The sequence below is a fragment of the Nannobrachium achirus genome (assembly GCF_963921795.1).
Source record: "Nannobrachium achirus genome assembly, chromosome: 7".
In the NCBI taxonomy this organism is placed as follows: Eukaryota; Metazoa; Chordata; class Actinopteri; order Myctophiformes; family Myctophidae; genus Nannobrachium; species Nannobrachium achirus.
This window is the reverse complement of record NC_137816.1, coordinates 20,661,249-20,682,830: the sequence shown is the minus strand read 5'-3', so window position 1 is coordinate 20,682,830 and position 21,582 is coordinate 20,661,249. Positions and strand designations below refer to the sequence as shown.

The 21,582-nt window shown below is 41.6% G+C and overlaps 1 protein-coding gene across 3 annotated transcripts in view; it reads left to right on the top strand.

Annotated features, from left to right (window-relative positions):
* phkb (phosphorylase kinase, beta) overlaps positions 1 to 21,582 on the top strand; it is a 176,315-nt gene that overhangs the window by 89,427 nt on the left and 65,306 nt on the right. For all 3 annotated transcript variants that reach the window (XM_080729974.1, XM_080729976.1, XM_080729975.1), the window contains exons 11-14: positions 2,691 to 2,748; positions 3,379 to 3,456; positions 8,910 to 9,068; positions 10,688 to 10,782. In XM_080729974.1, coding sequence (XP_080586100.1) covers positions 2,691 to 2,748; positions 3,379 to 3,456; positions 8,910 to 9,068; positions 10,688 to 10,782 — 390 coding nt within the window. The remainder of the gene's footprint in view (positions 1 to 2,690; positions 2,749 to 3,378; positions 3,457 to 8,909; positions 9,069 to 10,687; positions 10,783 to 21,582) is intronic.

Sequence of the window (21,582 nt, the reverse complement as noted above, 5' to 3'; positions counted from 1 at the left end):
ACTTAATGTAACCAAGGTGTTCAAATAAGTGTATTGATTGTAGGCATTTTCCAAAATCTTGTGGTATTTCACTGCTACATATCGTTCTAAATATATGCTTTCTTGTCATTTAGTACAATGAATGTGTTACCGTGTCTCTAGAAATGTGCTCATTATTTGTGAAGATACTAACTGTAATTCTCAAAGACTCGCATTGGTTCATTCATTACATCGTTTTTGCTCTGTTTCATTTGATATTAAAATGCAACTCGAATTAATCTACTGTGTGGACACTGATCAGATGACAGGAAGAAGCAGCTCATCAATGAATGTACTTTTTTGTTGCTTTTGTAAATTGTGTAGGGTACGATATTTTCATGACTTCACACCAAAGCCCATATCATGGTCATAGAGTTAAATCATTGACAACTTGCATACTCGTTCAGTTCATATGTTAATGCAGATGGTATGCAGATGGTGTGACACATCACCTACTACAGCCTACAACGATGCCCAGGGCAACACTGCATATTGTCTATAAATGGCTCACAGTTTAAATAACGTACGGTTTATTTGGACAATCATCTGTAACAGATGAAGTATAATTAAATACGACGTGATTAACGTTTGTTTGACATCCTCATCACAATTACATTGGATGCATCGCGTTGATTAAAGTGAATGGCTGCTATAGTTTTGCTAGTTTTCATCACCTAATCACCTTCCTTTCATAACCTAATCTCTACGTTTAGAATTGAAAGAAGAAAAATAATGTTAATGTTAGTATGAAGCTAATTATAAAGCTTAAATGGATGATGATGTCAACAATGACTTGTGAAAATCAAAGAATGATAGCCGATCTACAAGCAATCATACAAACATTTTGTACTTTGATGCCAATACTTTTGTACTTTTACTCAAGTATAGACCTCTCTTTTCTTCTGTTTCATTTATCACAAGCAGGCTGGCCACAGGCACCGCCTCAGTGTGAAGGAATGGTGCTCCCTGCTGGACAAAATATTTCATTACAGCAGTACAGGTCTGGAGGGCCTGGCCAATGGATCATGAGCTCGGTGACCATGTGACATGGACAGCCAATGGGCAAATAGGTCGCCTAGGTCCCCTGAATGTCTCAGGACAATGTAATCTGTTTAAAGAGCTGGTCCTGCTGACCAGCTAAAAATACACTCAATTGCTGCTGCACTGGCACTATGACTTATGGATCCAGTTACATGTTTGATATGCTGCTAACTGATCTCTCTTGCAAGAGACTGTCATAATGTACCTAATTTGTATTTCTTTTTTAAGCAAACATCTTACAGGATGCATATTTGATATTGTTGTCCTGACTTTTACCTTTGTGTCCTTCTCTATTCTTAGCATCATTGCTGTCTGACAGCAGACATCCCAATTTGGAGATCAGCATTTCCGGGTGGTTCCATGTGCAAAAAATATTGTTTTTTTCCTCAGATTTAACTATTCTTTTCTACGGTTAAAAATTGTTAAAAATTGTTCTGCACGGCGGCAGAACAATTTTAGGCTTAATACCTGTATAATCGGGTTTATTTATAGCATGATGTCTTACCTATATGGGACAAAGTTCTGTCACTCTCACAGTGAGACACAACAGCCTGCCTGCAGGCTGCTGTGCATCACACAGGCTGACAGCTATATGTCCAGTTGTATGTCCAGCGAAAAAGAACTGACAGTTGTAAAGTACTTTCATTTTATTCATATTAAGCAAGACCAGTCTGTTTACTTTTATGAGCTGATTATATCCTTCACACTTGAGAGCTCAGTCTCTGCATCTGAGACCAGTGGTTGGTCATTTCATCTCCCACAGCAAATGACAATCATTCATTTGCCGGATTGACAGTTCGCACAAAAGTAGTGAAAATTGCCCATCTACAAGCTATTTTGGTGGCCTATAGCAGTCGTTCTCATTATGGGTTGGGACCCCCAGGGCGCATACATTTTGGGGGCTCCTGAGATGAAAGTGAAGTGACAATATTAGGGTTTAAGACCTTTTTAGTACCACAACAAAAAAATGAAAAGAAAAGACTGTTACTGCATCAAAAGTACAAACAACAAACTGTACTTTAAAAACTGGTGAAACATTGGCCAAATTGTCAATAATAGAGGCAAAGATTGTGGAAAAAAAACACCTCGCACTGCGAGGCGTTGTGAGCTTGTAGATCTGCTATTATGGGTGTATAGCAACAATACACCCATAACGCCACTATAACTGCCTTTCCACTTCTGTGGTTTCATGCCACGTACAGAGCACTGTGCACAGTGTGTTATATGTCTCATAACAACTCTAAAACGCCAACGCTGATGAGATATTTTGTCACAGTTGCCTGCATTGAACACCGGGGGAAAAAAACATTTGGTGATTATCGGTCGAGTGGGGTCATTTGGCCATCCTCCCAAGTAGACAGATAGAGAGCCATTGGTCTTGTTGTTATGTTATGTTTTTGAAACATGAAATGGTATTACCAGTATTTCACGGGCTCCGTGTCGCACGAGGAGGCCTGCATTAGCATTCCTCTCCCCAGTCTGCTGCTCGGCATCAAAAGCCCTTCTGCATGATTTTTCCCTTTGTGTTGCTGCTCCTCCATATTCAACACAGGTTATGTTAGGTTGCAACTCTCCAGCGAAAAATTATTCATTCTTTTCTTCTCTGTTTTTTTTTTTCTGCCTCCCTGCAGCTTTTCGATGGAATCGAATGCGAGTTCCCCATATTTTTCATCTACATGATGATTGACGGTAAGTCTGCAATAACATAAATGCATTAGAAAATATGCTTTTATCTGTTGTGTATCGGCAGGAAATGGCTTTTTATCAGGGGACATTATAGCCTGGCTCCAGACCCTGAATCGCTAGCCTCGCATTCAAGGTCTGGTGACGCTGTTGAAGGTGGGGGTTTCTCTGTTGAAAAACTGGCCCAATGGGGATGGGGATGATCCAGTATGAACCAATCGCCAAAGAGTTCCAATTTTGTTGTCACACCCCCCATCTCAGAAAACGGCTGCACTGAGAGGGCTTTCAGGCATCAATGAAAAGAACATTGGAGTGAAATATGAACAGTGCTCACAAACTATCTACAACAAGTTCAACAAGCTTGTATAGTAGTAAAAAGAATTGCCTATGACTTGTCCAACTTCATTTATAAATTGGATTGATTATTAATTGAATTTTGTATAGTATTTATATATATCAATTACGGTAAATTGATAGTATGAATCACATTGTTTTATTGTCTCTGTTGGCAAATGGAGGGTATGAATTAGATGTCGAAGGTTTGCATGTGAAATATGAAATGGTGTGGGCTGGCCAGCTGCTGCATTTGATCATGAGTCATTTGTATTGGGATGCCTCACAGTGTCTCTGTTGCAGGCGTCTTCCGAGGAAACAAAGCTCAAGTGAAGGAATACCAGGACCTGCTGGAGCCTATCATATTCCAGTCCTTTGAGGGTGAGCCACCCCTGCCAAACACAAACACACACACACTCATGCATGCAAAAAAGAATGTACACAGGCTGTCCATAGCTCCAACTGCATGCTAGCTAAGTATGTTTATTTATGTTTTTTTAACACTACTGGGGTGCCATTATTTTGATAATGTTTTGGCTATAGAGTGCTGCCATTCACGTATGCTTCATTTTGACGATTTTGACAACATGGACATGATCGTGTCCATGTTGTGGAAATTTGTGATGTTAAAATGGACGTCAGTTTGTTTACTTTCGGTTGTGAATCTAAAATCCTAATCGCGGCCCAGTGTTGCCGGGAAAAAAGCGGTTCTCTGCGTTCAAAGCGTTTGTGGAAGTAGATTCAGAGATAAAGCCGTTCTTTGCAGCAGCAATGAATAGGAGCCTATGGAGATTACATGCCTCCTGACGCTGGCGGCCGAGTTGCATCATGGGATATGAAGTTTCTTTGCTCACCGGCCGCCGCGGCACCTGTTTACCTGGTTACCATGGTAACCAGCTAACACGTCCCTGGACGTGATAACGGGGCTGTGGCACCGCTGCCCCATAATGTATTTATTGTCATATCACAGGACTGGTTTACAGGTGTAAAACAGTGAAATTAGTTTCATTCTTCCATCGTTTTTGTTGTTTCCATAAAAAGACAAACGGAAGAAGTGCCTGTGGTTATATATAGACCGTTTTTCTGAGCGTTCCCTGTAGAGTGCACCGCCGCCATTGCCGCGGTGTAAACAGTGGACAGTGGACAGTGGTGGAGTAGAAGTAAAATTATAAAGTACAAATACTGAAAAATGTTACAGTACTTAAGTAAATGTAGGCTACTAGTTACTTTACACAACTGTTTACACCGCGGCAATGGCGGCGGCGCCCACTACAGGGGAGCGCTCAGAAAAACGGTCTATAGGCTATATAGCCTACTGTAGTGTACATGATATGGACTCTAGGTAAGGTGAAAGAAGAATACAAAAAAATGTGCGTTTTACATGGGACTAAGGTGCAGAGTGTTATTAGCTCTGCTGTCGTGCCCCAGTACATATACAGTACGTAGGTGCTACCCATCTCCCATGGTGTCAGTTTGCTTGCCACTAGTTCCTTGTGCCTGACACAGTGCCTCATCCTTCTCTCTCCGACTTTGTCTGTGACCCGTGGTATAATGGTTCCTGTATATCAGTGGTTCTCAAACCTTTACATTTCAAGGTCTTCCCTTAACTCTGACAGTATACAAATGGAACCAAATGGACCCGTTAAGTTACAGACTTGTATGGGTCCATTTAGACCCCCATAAAGAAACCTAGAGAATCCCTGAAAACTTTGAGAACCTCTGCCGTAGAGGTTCTTCTGATGTGGTCCGTCCATGTTACCTCTTGTGTTGACTCCATCCAGGGCCCTTTCCTGTTGGACTGTGAGGGTCCATGTCTCAGTCTCATACCGCAGTACGAACAGCCTCCTCTTGAGGTCTTAAAATAAGTCACGACTCTATCTCTAATCCCTAAACCTAATTTCTAAATGTCTAATCCTAACACTACCCAACCTGAATCTTTTCTAAGTCTAAACCTAACTCAAAACTTTTAAAACAATTTTTGAGGACCAGCAACTGTCTATTTCTCAAAGTCTACTATATGTGTGGCCCAAGTATAGTAGGACACACGCACGCACGCACGCACGCACACACGCGCACACACACACACACACACACACACACACACACACACACACACACACAGCCTGCATGTATATGTGATTAGTCTTTGAGCTCCTGTCTCTCTCTATCTGCGTCTGCAGACTGCTGGCAGTGAAGTGTTCTTTTTCTCACTTATTAAATCCCACCATATTCATATTCATAGGCTGCACACTGTGACTGGCGCTCCCACAATTCTCCTGTTCAGGCAAACCATTGATCCATTATAACCAGAACAGGAGACACCTTTTTTTCCCCTCAGAACCTTGGGCACCTCTGGGCCCAGTAATCCAGAACACTGGGCACCTTTCATAAATTAAATTGATAATTTATTTTGACACAAATTGTTAAATTCACACATTTTTTGGGGTTGGGGAAGAATCTAAGAATACGTGTGCTTTGGAAAATGGTCAATGAGCTAAGATGCATTTTTTAATAGAGTGTGTTTAACCAACATGTATGATGTATCTGCTTCAACGAAGGGAGTTCACTTCTTAGCCTATATGACCGCATTGGTGTCATGACACTCGTGGTACTCTATTTTAAGGATGCGTGCGTAATAACATAATATTTGATTTTTAAGACTTAACACACATACATGTGTGTTAAGTCACACATTCCCAGTGCCCAGGAATGCCAGAACACACACACACACACGCACACACGCACGCACGCACGCACGCACGCACGCACGCACGCACGCACGCACGCACGCACACACACACACACACACACACAGAGCCCTCAATACAATCTTACACACAAGCACGCTTTCTGTGTTCTGCTTGTTTCTATATTTGGCTTCACAGCTGCCAAGTCTTATCTCAAACAAACTGGCGTGTTGTGTCTGGAAAGTTTTCAATCTGATTAGGGGTTTTGGTTGTAGATCCCTCTGGTCCTCTAAGAGGCTGCCTGAGTTAAAAAATAAATCTGTGATATCTTGGCTAGGACTCTTCTCGAAAAAAAGATTTTAATCTCAAGCGACTTCCTGGATAAATAAAGGTTAAATCAAAATGAATACGAATAAACTGATAATCTGTGCAGCTGTCAGTCAGCATACACGGTCAAATCCTCACTGTTAATTTACCTGTTAGGCTACCAGTTATTTTAACACATCTGGTGCCAACCCCGAGTTTCCCGAGTTTGAAAAGGTACTACCCACAGATATAAAGAGCTAGATGCCTCGTTCGCCTCTGCAGTTAATTGGAGCGATGTGCAAAAGTTCTAGCCCGGACTTCCTGGAAAAACCAAGGGAACGCTGTCAGTCAAAGTGACTACTGGCCAATCACAGTGTGTCTTTTCCATGACTTATCCAAGGACCACAATTCATTTCAACAGAGCCAGTTCCGATGTTGCGCTGCTCAGCTGTTCTTACAGGCTGCATACGTAAAGACCAGCCCCCACCTGCCTCTGATTGGCTTACCGACTTCCGTATGTGTGACGCACGCGGAAGCAATGAACACGGAAGTGGCGAAGATTCCCTTGGTTGCTAGATGCATACGCCCCCTAGCCGAAGGAGGCGTCTAGCTTTATATGTCTGTGGTATTACCCCTGTGCCAACCCCGAGTTTCCCGAGTTTGGGACGTTTTTGAATTTTTTTTTTTTTTTTCAAAAGTTTTTTTTGGACCTCCAGAAATGTATTAGGCATGATCGCGATCGCGAAATTGCATGTTTAACCCCCATACCAACCCATTCTTTCAAACATGGCAGCCATGTTTGTTTACATCTGAAGAAAACATAATGGCTGATAAATCATGAATGCCTGAACGGATTTCCAAGCGGATGTTTTTGTTTGAAAGCTGTGAACAGTGTGCACACACGTGGTGCATCATCTAGGCATGGGCGTGCACTTTTTACACAATTGCACAATTACATGGAAGTCTATGGTAACCATGGCAACGTGGGACATTGTCCGGAAAAAATCATTGCAACATAAGTGTTAAAAGGAAGCCAGCCACATGAAGATACACAGCTACAGACTACTCTTCATTTTCAATGGAAGCCAAGTGACATGAAGATACAAAGCGACACCCAGCGTTTGTAGCAGCTATCTACAAAACCCCTAAGTGTCAACTTTGTTTTTTTACAACAATGTTTTAGATTGTAATTAGAGAAAAGAAAAGATGAGTGTTAAAATGTTTTCATTTACTGCTTTCTATAGTTTTAGCAATTTTGATTTCAGTGGGTGGGAGCATGCGGACAAAATATGTATTTTTAGACCACAATAAGCTGGTGATTTCTTTATTATTATTTAAAGCAAGGGTCTTCAACAGGGGGTCCGGGATCCCTAGGGGGTCCTCAGAGTTACTGCAGGGGGTCCTCCAAATCTTTGAGTGACAGAATTCTTTTTCCTCCTTTTTTATATTAACCACGTGAACCCTAGCGTCCATATTCTGAGAACTTTTGCAGAAAATAGCAGATCTACAAGCTCACAACGCCTCGCAGCGTCTATTTTCTTCGGCTATTTTCGCAAAGAGCTTTGGTTTAGAGGGGAAAAAAGAGCAGACTAAGTACAGAGTGAAAGGTCAAGTTTATTAAGTATTGACGGTTCAAGTGGTTAAATATCTGAAAACACACATTGACATGAATCTAAAATACACTGAAGATAGAATACATACAGCAGTAAATGAAGACAAAAAAATATAATAACACACATCTTTTCTTTTTTCTAATTACAATCTAAACCAGTAAGACTCCCTAATCGGGAGATAAACGACGTTGCATACACAAACTTATAGGGCAATCATAGCCAATCAGGAGGGAATATGGGAAATGGGATCCATGTTGATGACATGACTCTAGACATACTGTGTACCGCTTTGAGTGATCTTAGGGCAAAATCTGTAGGAGCAGTGTCCAAAAATGTGTTTAGCAAGAATCGACCTCATGGTGGTGCTAGAAGAGGGCCATATGAAAAATTATGGGGGGGAGGTTGTGGGCAACGGTGGCGGAGATTTGAGTAGGGGAAAAGTGTGACGTGACTTGACTGACAGACTGACTGACAGCTGGTGGAGGTTTTGATAGTAACTGCGACCTGACGGTCGCAAACATGAACCCTTGTTGTGAAATAACAAAGTTGTCCTTTAACCTTTTCCACTCACCTTCTCTCTGCACAATTCCTGCTTTTAATTGGGGGTGGAGACTAAGCACTCCCGTCAGTCAGTTATTTTTAACCCCAGGATTTCCCTTTATTAATTTTTGTTCACGATCGTTCCACCCATGTCAATGTCAACGAGCATGTGGATCACTAGCTCAACTGCGACAGATGCACTGTGTCACTTTGTATCTTTTGTTTCTTTTCTATACAGTATGTCAGTGATTGTGAACACAGCATCAGAGTTAAATGAACACTTGTGATTTGACTGTGTGTATGTGACTGACAGAACGGAGTCCCAAGGAGACGTTAAGATAAGATAATGTCACCAGCGATCCTGTGTTATTCTGCTCGCCTACAGGCCTGTCACAATTATTACATAATCACCAAATCGCAATTATGTTTCATAATCGTTTACATCCTGAAAAACGTTCATACAATTTCAAATATTTCTAAAACCAATCTACAAGGTTGTACATCGAATATATCTGCTGATAAGACAGGTCATGCAGTAACATGTCTCTCTGTGTGTATACAGTATATGACAGGTCATGCAGTAACATGTCTCTGTGTGTGTGTATATATGACAGGTCATGTCTCTGTATGTGTATATATATGACAGGTCATGCAGTAACATGTCTCTGTGTGTGTGTATATATGACAGGTCATGCAGTAATACCTAAGTACTACCACGTACCAGCTGACTTTGTGGAGGCAGAGCAGCAGAAACATGGCAGCCAGAAGCGTTTTCCTAGCAACTCTGGACGAGACGGCTTGTTTTTCCTGTGGGGTCAGAGCCTCTACACCATCGCCAAGCTCCTGGGTAAGCGTGTGTGTCTGTGTGCGTGTGTGTGTCGCGCGCGCGTGTGCGCGCATTTGGCAGAAAATGGCAGATCTGTGAGTGTGGATCGGTTATTTTCGCCAAAGGCATTTGTGTGATACATGGGGGAAAAAAGGACTGCCCCTCGACTGGGCAACCCCGGTCAACAAAGCATAACTTAATTAATTAAAACTCCACTTCATTTCACATTTCGTTGAAATGCACTACTGCATTGACAACATTATTAATTATGAGCTTCCATCAATCATTTGCTAATCATTACTGAAGGTGATTTCATTATTGCGGAGGCTTAAGGGACTAATTTAGTGTGCGTGCGTGCGTGCGTGCGTGCGTGCGTATCCAGAGAGGTAAATGACTCATCCTCTCTGTTTGCAGTGTTGTAAATTATAGTAACTAAGTACATTTACTCAAGTGTGTACTATACTTAAGTGAAATTTAGGTAAACATAAACAATAATCTACATACCGACCATAGAAAACGTTACAATCTCAATGTATCACACACAAAATACAAAAAAGCTCACGTATCACATAATAAATAAAAAAAAGTAACTAGTCTATGAAATAAATCCAAAGCAAAGGGACTAGCATGACGGGAATAGTTCTATATGTTATGGGTCTTATTTCCTTCCATTAACTCCTGGAACCTTTGCATCCCTATTCTGAGGATAACATTTGCTGAAAATGCGTAGTGGGGGGTCTTTTCTTCTTCTCTCTTTCTCCAGGGTCCTTGGCCTGTAAGAAATTCAAAGACCCAGGCTTATGGAAGTCATATTTTGACAGCTAACTGTTTTTTTTTGTTGACTACTAGGCCTCGCAGTTGGACCATTAACACTGATCGCACTCTTGTTTGAGCTTGTGGATAAAGATTGCCTGCTAAGAGCCATTTTAAATTGAGCTCGTCGTCGTTCTGCCAACAACGTATTCTCTGGAGACAGACGTGATAAACACACACATCCAGAGGATGATGCCACACTTTTCAAATGATTCTGCCAGATTGTCTGTACTTCAGGGAAGCTCTGAAAATGAGTAGCACACACACCCTCGCCTTTGCAGTCGTGTAGGTTAGTCGTGACTGGAAACCAAATTATTCAAAGCCTTTTGTTGCTGCTGTTTGAAAACCATTTACTGTATGTACACAAATCCTTTTCCTTTTTTACTGTTTAATAATGTTGAAAATAGCCAATCTACAAGCTCACAACGCTCCCCACAACAAGTATAGTAGAATTAGAGAAATAGGCATTGTGGGGACCAGTTTACTAAATGGATGTTTTATGGCCTAAGAAGCTTTCTAGAGTTACAATTAGGACAGATTCAGTTGGTAGTTGGATTTAGGATTAGCATTCAGAGGTTAGGTTTGATCATGCACCAAACATAGCAGATCTACAGGCTCACAACCTGTCAAACTGCAATGCGTTGTGAGCTTGCAGATTGCCTAGTTTTGGCTTTAGGGTTAGGGTAAACATTTTGAAATGTAATAAAAATGACATTCATAGAATTGCCATCGTAAAATGTTTATGTGTGGTAATACAAACAGTGTGCGTGTGCGTGTGCTTATGCGCGCGTGTGTGTGTGTGTGTGTGTGTGTGTGTGTGGCTCCAGTGGAGGGGCTGATCAGTCCTAAAGACATCGATCCCGTCCATCGTTATGTTCCACACCAGGACCAGCGCAACGTCAGCATGCGATACTCCAATCAGGTGAGGACCTGCCAGGTCACATGACTATAACCCTCCCACTGTGTGTTTTCGCATTAAAACCAGCTCACATCAATCCTGATGAATCTAGTTTTTATTTATGTATATGTTTGTTTAGAATGATATAAAAACAAGGCAGGGTCTAATAAGTATTAGTGTTCTGTATTAGTAAGTATTAGTATAAGTATTCGCCCTATCCCTGGCCACGCCCAGGAAGTAGGTCAAAACCCTGTCCGCCTGGGCGAAACACCTGGGAAAGAGCCCCACATCATTGAGTTTCCTGTTTGCCAATGTTGCCATGTCTGCTTATAATAAGCAATTTGGGTCTACGTGTAGTTGCTTATTGGATGATGTTGAATGAAGCAGCACACAGAGAAAAACTCAATGACATTGGTGCGCTCTGTAAAAGGCAATGGCGGCGCCCTGGAGAGGGCCAGGAATAAGTTTAATATGGCTTCACTGATCGATCATTGTGTCTTGCTTACCGGCCCGGTTCCGCCAGTGGTTGTTGTCTAGCCTCGTAAACCAGACTCTTCCTGCCTTCATTCAAATTCGAACTGAAGATGGGAGGAGTCAGTTTACTAGGCTAGTTGTTGTCTATCTCAGGGGTTCCCAAACTTTCTTGGCTCGGGGCACCCCTATAAATATTCTTTTCATCCGAGCCACCCCTACATTATTATATTCCTAATTTTCACTCCCAGCACCTTATATTTATAGCATATTTTAGCGATTATGTCCTGAGGAAAGCGAGATAATAGCCATTTTGGTTAGAACTGACTGAAAATAACTTTGTACTTCAAGTTTAAAATGGTACAAAATATATTTTTAAATGTCCAAATAAATTTCAAATATTATAAAATTACCTCGCAGCACCCCTGGACTGCCGTCGCGGCACCCCAGGGTGCCCCGTCACCCACTTTGAAAACCCCTGGTCTATCTGTCTGCCTGCTATCAAGTGGGATAACATTAAAGATATACAAGCACATCTCTCTTTCAATTGCTTCACAATGTTATTTATGACTTGGCCCACATTCAACACAAATGGTGTTTTGCAGAAAATAAACTTGTGAAAAAAGATAGTTATAGTTAAGGAAAATCAAATAAAATCAAACAATCTACTTAAAATAGATTACCCAGACTGTTTAGCTACCAAATGGCTAATGATGCAGTTGTTAAGTAGAGCTACAGTACATCTCTCTTTCATTTGATTTGCATTAGGCCTACAATGTCGTTTTGGGTATGCTAATTAGTCGGACCACTGGAGCCACTGGTAAAAAATAAAATAAAATAAAATAAAAAGCCGCTTTCAAGATGTTTTGGCCTTTATCTCTGGAACGGAAGGTCCAATCTGCTCAGTTTAAAGCTTGTTGAATGCGTGACTTGGAGGACATTAAGCTGGAGTTTGAGTATCATTGGTCTAGTGGACTATAATAGATGTCTGCATGACGGCTAGTTGTATAGGTGTATACTGTTGTATACTGTTGTTCAATATTGATGGTGCTTCTGTGATGTTATTTCTTACCTTTGGATATACAGATAAACACCTTTTGGTTGGCTCAGTCCTGCACTGTGCTTTAAAAACAACAATCACAGGGATTGTTCAGGAGAGATAAAAAACAAAGAGGGGGCTTATAGTACAAACCTCCCCTTAAGCAGTTACAATTTATGACCACCCACTTTTATGATATCCAGTCCACTATGGATATTTGTTTCCTTCTGATCACATTTCCTAAGCCCTCTGAATGGGAACGTTGTGCCTTGATCCATGTGTGAGTCTGCAGAGAGAACTCATGAGCCATACGTACTGGTGTGGATCTGTAGGTTATCTTGTGTGATTTATGGCAGGGCTGATAACATGAGGTTAGCAGAGAATACACAGGGGAGCAGCACTGGGATGAGTGTTGAAAGGATGATGGAGAAACGGAGAGAATGACATGGGTGTAGAGAGAGAGGGGAAGAGCTATAGTGTGAAAGACTAGAGGTTCGCGGCCCTTCGGGCCGCTCACATCTAGAGTCCACGCCCGCTTCTTTACTAAAAAACTTTTTTTTTCAAAAAAAAAAAACTTTTTTTCAAAAAAAAAAAAAAAAAAAAAAAAATTGGGGGGGAACTATTGTGGCGCAGCGCACGTTTCCGGTCGGACATATTTGACCGCCGGACGCACTTCCGGTTAAGAACTCCGTGTGCCACGTGATCAGTCCTAGCCAAGTGGTGTATACGGATGTTACTGCGATTGAGGTGAAAGAGAAAAGTGGAAAGTTGTGAGCTAACTATTAGCTATTTTTGTGTGTGTGTGTGTGTGTGTGTGTGTGTGTGTGTGTGTGTGTGTGTGTGTGTGTGTGTGTGTGTGTTCTGGCTACGCCCCCCTCGGTTGAAATTGGATCCGCCGGTCCCATAGCTGGGAATACGAGCCAATGGACGGCGGTCACCATGGCAACGGGGGGCCAATGATAGAGTTATGGGCGGTATTCCTTACGTTCTAGCACCTACCTATGAGTTGAAGTCGATGTAAAGGGGGCGTGAATGGGCTTGGAAGTGGGATGCGGCTCTTAGAGGAATGTATATATAAGATACAGTAACAAAAGAATATACTGTATGAGGCCATCAGAAGAGAGTGCCGTACTTCATATACAGTATCAATACATGCTGATTCAACATGATATAAATTGTCTATTAGTGATGGGGATATTATGTACTGTATATTTACTTTTCAGAAAATGACACCATTAGCCACTTTCACTTTGAATTAAAAAATAAATGAAGAAATAGCTGATCTCCAAGCAAACACGGCTATATTTGCTACTTTTGTGTGACACTGTGGTATGATGAAGTTATATTTAACATTAATTTGCTTAAAGAAAAAACAACAACTATATACAGTATATTGACCCTTCGCTTAATTAACAACATACTCTTTTATAAAAATTATCTTTAGTCATTCAAAGCTGCAGTAATTAACACACTTAGATGGATATTCAACTTAGCTTGATTCAGTACTTGGATATTTGATATTCATTTTACCAGACACGTCCCCTTCCTATACAAACCCTATTGTAACTTCAAACTCCCTTTTAACCATGATAAATTCATCAAAACACCCGTCCTTCCTTGGTTCTCCTAACCATGCACATGAACGCTATTCTGAGGTGAACATTTGGCAAAAGTGAGATTTGTGAGCTTGCAGATCGGCTATTTTCAGGTGAATAGATTTGGTGTAGAAGGGAAAAGAGGAGCGGACCAAGTATAGAGCCCTGGTGAGCCCAAATGGTACATAGTGATGGAAACACAATGTGAAACCATCTTTGTCCCTCATTGGCACTGGGCTGCATGGGCCCTCACTGACATTAGAGAGAATTTGATTCTTATCTGTTGGAACACACACACACTCACACACACACACACACACACACACACACACACACACACACACACACACACACACACACACACACACACACACACACACACATCACAATGCGGTGGCGGCTAAAAGCCTGTCCCCTGTAGTCAGCAGGCATTCAGTGTGGAACATTATGATGCTGTCGATGTGGGATGGAAAGCTTGTATGTCCAAAACCGTTCCCTTTTTTATTATTATTTAAAAAACATTAAATTAGTGAAAATAGACGATCTGTAATCTAGCATAGTGAGCTTGTAGATTGGCTATTTTCACTACTGTTTTTCGCAACATAAGTATAATGAAGTAGGACATTCATTTATGGAAGAAAATAAACCTAAACCATTGAAATCTAGACATACAAGTTTTCTTCACGACAACAACGATGTGTTTTTAGACATTTTGCACAATGATGCTCTGATGAAAACAGACATGTTGACATCCTAACGGCCCACGCCTCCTACGCTCTGCATGCGTTCACATCACATTTAGCTTGATGCTTTTCAGCCACATGATTTCCAATTATACCCTATAACATGTTTTGTATTATATTGTTTTCAAACTGCGTTCATATGAGGGAATCGACAGCACTCTAGGGGGTTAGAATCAGTGAGTCTACCTTTCACGCTGATTTGATGCATTATGTGTGTTTGTGTGAGAAGAGATCATTTGTGTGAACATCATATTCTTTCAGTTTATTATCGTGTGTAGTGGAATGGGACTTCAGTTACATGCTACTGAAGGCCCCGCAAAATGGATGGTTGTAGAATTATGTATTCCTTGCATGCTCTCCTCCCTCTCAAAGCGGGGTCCGGGAAAAAAGCATGAAAATGTATGCAAATCGTTAAAGCAAACATTTTGCTTCTTTGCTTCTGGAGGTCCCTGGCACAAACAAATTATGTTTTAGATGGGGCGTCCATGGCCAAATACATATCCATTCTGGGGGTCCTTGACATGAAACAGTTTGAAAACCACCGATCAATAGCATTTCGGAGGGGATTAGAAAAGAGGCAGTGTTCTTTGTAGGATAGCTATCATCTGGGATAGCATCTTTCCGAGGAAACAATGCAGCAGGCATGAGGGAATCGACAGCACTCTAGGGGGTTAGAATCAGTGAGTCTACCTTTCACGCTGATTTGATGCATTATGTGTGTTTGTGTGAGAAGAGATCATTTGTGTGAACATCATATTCTTTCAGTTTATTATCGTGTGTAGTGGAATGGGACTTCAGTTACATGCTACTGAAGGCCCCGCAAAATGGATGGTTGTAGAATTATGTATTCCTTGCATGCTCTCCTTTTACACTGACTATATGTGAGAGTCACCAGTCTTGCTGACCTGGCTGGGCTGGTGACAGAGCACAGTTACTGCAGTCAGCATCCCTCATGTCAGCTCAGCTGGTTGGAACAGAGGATGGCCGAGTTCTGGTGGAGAAATGTAACGCACATGTGAGGAACAGATACTTTGTTCAGATCCCATTCCAGTTGGATATGACTGCCTTCCAAAGTTTGCAAGCCTTGGGTAGGGCTTTGTCCACATAACACACTGGGTTGTTGCTATGCCAACTCTGCTGTGCTGCATGCTAAACAGATGGTGTAATCGCTTATTGCCATTTTCAAATGCCAACATTGTGACATAATTTGTATAGATAACCCTAGCCCACAGGGGCGTCGGGTAATGTAGGCTAGGGGGAGACTATTGTTTCACATAAAAAAAACACTGCTGGCAATCCACAGACCGAAGATGAGCGAGGCAGAAAGACAGACAGATAGAGCTTCCCACACGCCGCATCCCCAGCAGATAGATGTGTTTGATTTTGAAATGGAAGCATTGTTGTGTTGCTATTTAGCTATTAAATCAATTAATCTTATTTCAACGTTAGTCAGTTCATCATGGTGCTGTATAATAGTCCAAATTTTAGCATTCTCAGATGCCTATAGAGTGTATGCATCGTATGCCACTCAGCGCCACTCAAGCCATCATATGCCATTCCAGAGCTCATTGGGAAACTCCTCCTGACTCCTCCTCAGTCCTACTGACTAGGCAGGCAGTAGGCGTTCCCGCATGACTTCCCAGTTCGGTGATGTCACTCGCATACCCTCTATTCTAACCCCACGAACACACAGACGGGCAACTCTAAAGTACACCTAAACAATCTTCGTCACGTGAGCATGTTCACCTCAACAAATATTTTTGAATAGAGTGCAGTACTTTCATGCATAACTCCTGGAATGCATGAAGCATGAGGAAAAGGTCTAAATTGTGTGATCAAGGCTAAATTTAAATGTGATTATTCAGCATACAGCACATTGTACGTAAGTACAGAGAAGCACTTTGCATTAAATTTGCATTGCATTTCTATGAGTTGTGGAGAGGGATAGAGAGGAGGTAGGCTGATGCCTGGAGCAGTTGGCAGTAATGGAAGAAGTACTCAGATTTATTTTTTACTTAAGTTAAAGTATCAGTGGTTTTAGGGCAAAATCTGTAGGAGCAGTGTCCAAAAATGTGTTTTAAAAAATCGGGGCAAAGATTGTAGGAGCTTGTGTCCAAAAATGTGTTTTGCAAGAATCTGCCTCATGGTGGCGCTAGAAGAGGGCCATGTGAGAATTGAGGGGTGGAAATTGTGGTTTGGCAGGCAAGGAGTGTGTGTGTGCAAAGTTTGGCATGGATAGGGGCAACGGTGGCGGAGGTATGAGTAGGGCAAAAGTGTGACGTGACGTGTGACGGACAGACTGACGGACGGACTGACTGATGGACAGACAGACAGCCGGTGGAGGTTCCAAAAGTAAAAAGTACTCATTATACAGAATGTCCCATTTCACATTGTATTAAAACAATGTTTGAAAATTTTAAAATGTAATAATAATCAAAATCTGAGTAACTAGTAAGTAGTAACTAATGTTTTAAAATAATTGCAATGAAGTAAAAAACTAAAGTATGACATTTGCCTCTGAGATTTGGAGTAGATGTAAAAGTATTGAATACTCTAGTATATATATATATATATATATATATATATATATAATTAGAAATTGTACTTAAGTACAATACTTGAGTACATGTACTTTCCACCACTGTGTAGGAGAAATGTGGAGTAGTGGGTGTACTTAGTGAATGGACTCTCTCTTATGCAACTTTCATGTGCAGTAAAGCTTAATGTACAGAGGCTTTTTACACACATACCCACCCACACACACACACACACACACACACACACACACACACACACACACACACACAACCACGCATGCGCGCACACGACCATGTGTGCGTGCATGCGTGCGTGCACAGATGCCTTTCCCTGGCCTTAATGAATTGAAGCTGCCTCCAGCCTCCACAGAATGTAAAGCTAGAAAGCACAGTGTTGAACATTAAATGGTGGCGTTTATGCAAGGCAGAATAGTGTGCAGTGAAAAAAAGGGAGGGGGGGGGGGTGGGGGGGGTTAGCACAGGACAGATCCACATGTACTCTGATACTTTATTAAAATCATGTTTTACTTGAGTAAAAGTATCAATACCACATTTAAATACTCTGTACTGTAAATGTAAAGTTATGGGTGATTTGAACATGCAAGGTATCATTATCAGGTATTGGTTTACCTGTGAAGTGATCTTAGTTTACTGAGGCACTACACTACACACAGTCTCTCTGCATTTGATGTATGTGTTTACCTTGCTTATTGTAAGTCGCTTTGTATAAGATAAAGTTACAAGTTGCACACGTTTTTGATGCAGGCTTCATCGTTTTTGTTATTTTTCAGAAATAGAATTGAGGAGGGGACAGGGAGAGCAAGGAGAGAAGAAAAATAGTGTTTGAAGGTTGGCAACACAACAGACAGGGTTTAGTGTGTGTGTGTGTGTGTGTGTGTGTGTGTGTGTGTGTGTGTGTGTGTGTGTGTGTGTGTGTGTGTGTGTGTGTGTGTGTGTGTGTGTGTGTGTGTGTGTGTGTGTGTGTGTGTGTGTGTGTGTGTCTGTGTGTGTGTGTGTGTGTGTCTGTGTTACAGAGGTGGTGTCATAGTTTGGTACTTTTTCTGTTTTGTATGTGTCTATGGAGTTAACATTACTCTAATAGACACACAAGTGTGGTTATAATATGCAGATATGTCTTCCCTGTGTATTGTTGGTTACTTCCTGAAATACACCGATATAATGACATCATAATATCATCCCCTCCCCTTTTTACCATTCAACTGTAGCTGTGGGTGTGGCTAACTTCAGCTGGTTCACCACCCACCTGACAACCATGCATACTTAATGAGCAGGTGGGAGTGGCCACATAAAAACATAATTTTAACACTTTCAGTAGACTTTTGATAAAAAACCTTTCGCCAAGTAATATCATAATATTATACTTGGTTGCAGACACTCGAGGGAGTGCGGTGCCAAGTATAATCACGGCACCCCATCTTTAATATCGGTGATGCATGACAGTGTCTCTGGCTACCCATAAACAACACCTAGAGACACTAGAGTCCTTAGTCTGTTCGAAATCAGTGACTCGTCCCCATGTGCATCTTTGGCTTTGGATGCTTTCAGTGATCTGACAATGTTTGTCACCTCGTTCTCTGTGATTTCCTCCAATGTAAAAATGGGGAGGTCATTTTGAACAGGGCGTGGAACAAACTTGGAGGGTTTGAAAAAGGGTTTGAACACAGCTGTTCAAACCCTTCTGATGCCCTTAGATAGACTATAGAGTGATGAGGAGTTCACAGTTATCTTCCCTGTCGGTGCCTATGTCCAAATCCTTTTGTTACTTTTCAGGAAATGGAAATAATAAATAATAAACCTGTTGTTCCAAAGGATACAGTGTAGTTATTATTTTGTCACAAGCTCTTGTTAATACTTTTCATTGGTTCAATATTTATAAAACACATTTTCGCTTTTACATGTATTTATTTTTAAGTTGCAAAAATAGCCGATCTATGATCTTGTGAACTCGTACATGGACAGTTTTTGCTACTTTTCTAGCTGCTAGCTGTAGAATGATGAAGTAAGGTCATTAATTAACAAAGCATATGTTTAAATTAGGCGATGCATTGTTTCTGCCCGACAGCAATGATATACAGGGCTGTTAGGCTGATAGAGACAAGAGCACCCATGGGAGACATAAAACAAACACACACACACACACACACACACACACACACACACACACACACACACACACACACACACACACACACACACACACACACACACACACACACACACACACAAGCGTACAAATAGAGATAACCCCCCACATGTCCTAAGCAGCCAAACATTGTTATGTTTGAACAGAGTTTTTAACTAAATGAAGGACTAGTTGGCTTCCAAAAGGATGGGCTGAATAAATGAATAAATTGTGGAGATAACAGTAGTGTGCCAGCCTACAATAATGAAAGCTATTATCACAATCACAATACGCTGCTGTTGCTCCATTGTTGTCCTTGACAATTAAGTAATTTCCCCCTAGGAAATGTTCCGTCCAAAAGATACACCACCTGTTTGACTGCGATTGACCATGTGTCATTTGTGGGGCCAAAATGATTTATCACAATTATATTTTTTTATCAGTATTGACATCACGCTTATTTAGGTTAAAGCTTCAATTTGTGATTTATTCACCTGGTTAGCAGTATGTAGAACTGCAGCCAGGAACAAGATCACTAAAACATCATAATGTTACATATTGTGTTTAGGAATCAGTGCTAGTGTTGGGGTTCCTTTCACACTGTTTCACAAATTGCACATTAGGACTTGGCAATACATTTTCTTTTTTTTTTTCAGTTGTGAGATTTTATTTTGCTTTAATCCATTGTTCAGATAAAATCTTCCCAGCGTTTTGGCTGTAGGGATGGGACGACTATGGGGTTATCTTTGTGCCATAATTAATTCGTATTCGTACTTTTCCTTTTTTTTACTCGTAAACATTTTCACCAAAAAAATTACACGTAAACAAATTAATTTGAAAAAAATATCTGTAAAAAAAAAAAGTATGAATGTTTTTTTGGAAGCTGCAGTGATTATTATGCCAAAACTAAAAAAAGAAGCCAAAATACGAATATTTTCTTACTGTTTTACGAGTTGTTTTTTTGGTTACTTCATCACGAATGCTTTCATCATCTGCACGACTACGAATCTCAGTCAGCAGTTAGGAAACTGCCAAAAATCACATGATAGGCAGAGAGCCAATGATGTGAGGCCTGTCCCACTAGCCAATGAAAAGGCTCCGGAGTTGGCATGGCAACCAGCTGTTGCCATGTCTTCTAAAAGTGAGTACTCTGGGCTTTCTTATCCATAATTTTAGCTAATTCCATCACCAGTCCCTATGGAAGTCTAAATGCTCAAAAAATAATACATAAATACTATAATGAAATGAAATAAAATAAATAACAAAATGATATAAATAAAAAATACATAGTTCTATAGATCTAGGGAGTCATCCATATGTTTTCAGATCTATATGCCCATCCCCATGTTCTATTAATAGATCTATGGAGTCATCATATGTTTTATTGTACTTATTTTAAATAAAGGGGCCTCGGCATCAGCCGAGGCCCGGGACCGGGGCAAACGTGACAGCGCGGCCTGGTGGCGGCCCCCCGGTATTGCAGCCCACATAAAAACCCATAACTCGGGCTAGGAGTGACCGTTCGAGACAGGACCGGTACCCACACGTCCGGCTCGGGGCCCCGGAGTCGGCCGTGGCGGAGCACCACCTGGTGGCTGAACGCCGGTACTGCAGGCGGGTAAAAAAGGCCGTAACTCTGCCACCGGGAGAGACGGGGCCGGCAGCAGGGGGGTCCCCCGAGGGGTACCCCACCCCGGACGGACGGACGGACGGACCAAAAAGGAAGTGCCCTTCGCCAAACAGGAAGTGTCTCTATATCTCATGAACCGTTTGTCGTACAGACGCGTGGGTGGCGTCATATGACTTGATTAAGAGTCCTTGACCTTAATTGGTGCAACAGGAAGTGCCCTTTGCCAAACAGGAAGTGCCTCTATATCTCATGAACCGTTTTTCGTACAGACACGTGGGTTGCGTCATATGACTTGATTAGGAGTCCTTGACCTTAATTGGTGCAACAGGAAGTGCCCTTCGCCAAACAGGAAGTGCCTCTATATCTCATGAACCGTTTGTCGTACAGATGCGTGGGTTGCGTCATATGACTTGATTAGGAGTCCTTGACAGGTGCAACAGGAAGTGCCCTTCGCCAAACAGGAAGTGCCTCTATATCTCATGAACCGTTTGCCGTACAGACGCGTGGGTGGCCTCATATCACTTGATTAGGAGTCCTTGACCTTAATTGGTGCAACAGGAAGTGCCCTTCGCCAAACAGGAAGTGCCTCTATATCTCATGAACCGTTTGTCGTACAGACGCGTGGGTGGCGTCATATCACATGATTAAGAGTCCTTGACCTTAATT